The sequence below is a fragment of the Aedes albopictus genome, chromosome 2 (assembly GCF_035046485.1).
Source record: "Aedes albopictus strain Foshan chromosome 2, AalbF5, whole genome shotgun sequence".
NCBI classification, from domain to species: Eukaryota; Metazoa; Arthropoda; class Insecta; order Diptera; family Culicidae; genus Aedes; species Aedes albopictus.
This window is the reverse complement of record NC_085137.1, coordinates 85,168,576-85,170,754: the sequence shown is the minus strand read 5'-3', so window position 1 is coordinate 85,170,754 and position 2,179 is coordinate 85,168,576. Positions and strand designations below refer to the sequence as shown.

General features: G+C 39.1%; 1 protein-coding gene across 2 annotated transcripts; it reads left to right on the top strand.

Moving 5' to 3' along the window:
* The first annotated feature begins 248 nt into the window (after nt 1-248).
* Nucleotides 249-1,742, top strand: LOC109427986 (uncharacterized). Of its 2 annotated transcripts, none has more exons than XM_062854898.1 (2): nt 249-792; nt 1,227-1,742. In XM_062854898.1, the coding sequence occupies exons 1-2, from the start codon at nt 777-779 to the stop codon at nt 1,724-1,726; spliced, it is 516 nt and encodes a 171-aa protein (XP_062710882.1). In that variant the 5' UTR covers nt 249-776; the 3' UTR covers nt 1,727-1,742. The 2 variants fall into 2 exon arrangements, with proteins under 2 accessions (XP_062710882.1, XP_019559191.2); XM_019703646.3 differs by having other exon boundaries at nt 249-1,164.
* Nucleotides 1,743-2,179: the final 437 nt, after the last annotated feature.

Below are 2,179 nucleotides of genomic sequence, written 5' to 3'. Positions count from 1 at the left end.
GCGTTTACCGCCTCGGCTATATGGGCCCTTAGGAGTGAGCATGCATGACAAAAAAGAACGGAAACAATTGATGCTTGAATGGTCTGTTTTTGGAGTAGTGTGAACAGCGGCGGCATAGACCAAAGAAGGGTGCACATACCCTACGACACCCAGTGGCCCAATGAAGTATTTTCTTCTCGACAAAAAGTGTTCTCCGACCGGAGTGGAAATCGACCCTGCAATCCATGTCACCTGAACAGCTGGCTAACCGCATGGCTACGAAGCTCACAAAGTAGCACAACCTGTAATAATTTTGTTATTTTCATTTGTCTGGGTCGCATCTACTGCACGAGGAGTACATACAGTGTGCTGGGTATTCCCCGAAAGCAAGGCAAGTGATGATTGTTGGACAGATAACCGAGAGTAGACTTTACGCCGCAACCGGAACAGATTTCGCTCGTATTACAATATTCGTGAAGCAAATCTTTTTTTTTTTTACTATTTATCTTCATTCAAATTAGTAATCTGCTGAATTAAAACCTGTTTTAAGGCAGGTCAGATGGAATATTTCTTAAAAATGTAAATATCAATAAACTATTGTAATCACACGGTAACTACAACGTATTGCTTCACTGGTCGGTTGAACCGAATGAGCTAGGGAAGGCCTTATAAAACGATTACGAACGACCTCATACAGCAGAACAGCGATGCTAAGTATAACTGGATTTACCGGAGAGAAGCGACTCAGTTGTAGTTATAATCCGGTCGGGAAAGCATCGTCTCCATAATTGAGAAACATGGTGTCGTTCAGTCGTAAACTATTTACAATTCTATTGACACTGCTTTACACCATAAAATCCATAGAAAATGTCTGCAGTAGGGGATATGCATTTTATTATCCCAAACCAAACTTTAACTATTTCAATCCGAATGGACTAACAGTATGGTATTGGAAGCTACCGGAAGTGAAAAGATTTGAAATCAAAATCTACATAAATAGACAATATGGCATTATCAACACGCCATACGACATATATCTGAGCACCTCGACTATTTCTTACGGAAAGTTTGTCGCAAATGATGACAAGGCTTTCATTAGAATTGGCGATCACCTTCAGTATGACATAATGCTTCATTATGGTGAAAACAATTGTTTAGTAATAAGCAATTGTTACATTGTGATAGGTTGCGATAGCCATTCTCTTTTAAACAATTTTATTTTGCATTTATATTTCGTCTATTTTCAGAAAATCCAACTTTTCGCGTAAACAGTGTCTCCTCAAATTGTACTAATGCTGTCAAGGAAACAGAACCTGACAAACTGAATGAAGATGTCAAACTATTAGAGGGCATCATAAATGACCTGCACAGCAACTGCAGTAACGCCACGACAGTAAGCAACTACCTGTTCCTGAACTTCCGTCCAGCATCCGCGAATCTCGACTCTCAACAATTGAAAATATACACACTGAAAGAGCTTCAGAAGAAACTGCCGAAGATGGACTGGAAAACTGTGCTGGTGAGGGCCTTCTATTACAACGACGGAGTTGGATTTGAAGTAAAGTCTCTGCTGGACAAGTTGAAGGCTTTGCAGATGTTTAAGGACCTGGCCCGGTACACAGTGACCGATTTGGATCAACAGAGTGGAATTGAAGATGATAATGACGAAAGCAGTCCTATAATATTTCATGGGAATGCAGCTGTTGGGAAGCCGAAATATAAATCGTTAATGGGTCAAGGACTTTGAAATATCATGTTTTTTTTTTTTTATTTTTTCGTTCAGCTGTGATCGTCTGAAAGCGATCTACAATTCAAACCAAGGGGAAGGCATCCTATTTTTTCTCTATGGAGTTTGACAGGTTGGATTGTGCTTCCTTACATGGAGCATAAATTTATACTCCAGCCAAAATGTTCACCAACACAATCGTGAAAGTGGAATGTGTACCTTTTCACGAGGGATATCGGGTCAAAACGCTTATTTCAGATCAGATCTCATAAATCTGTTTAGAATGAAAAATAGGATTAAATTATCAATTTTGAATTTCAGTGTTAGAATTTAAATCATGTTCCCATAGAGTACAAATTCCTTGTAAAAAGACACACAACACTGCTTTTCGAAAACTTTCATTGCCAAGGTGCGTTTTTCCTCATTTGCTCATTTGCTCGAAGAATTAATCTATAATTGCACACATAGTTTCCT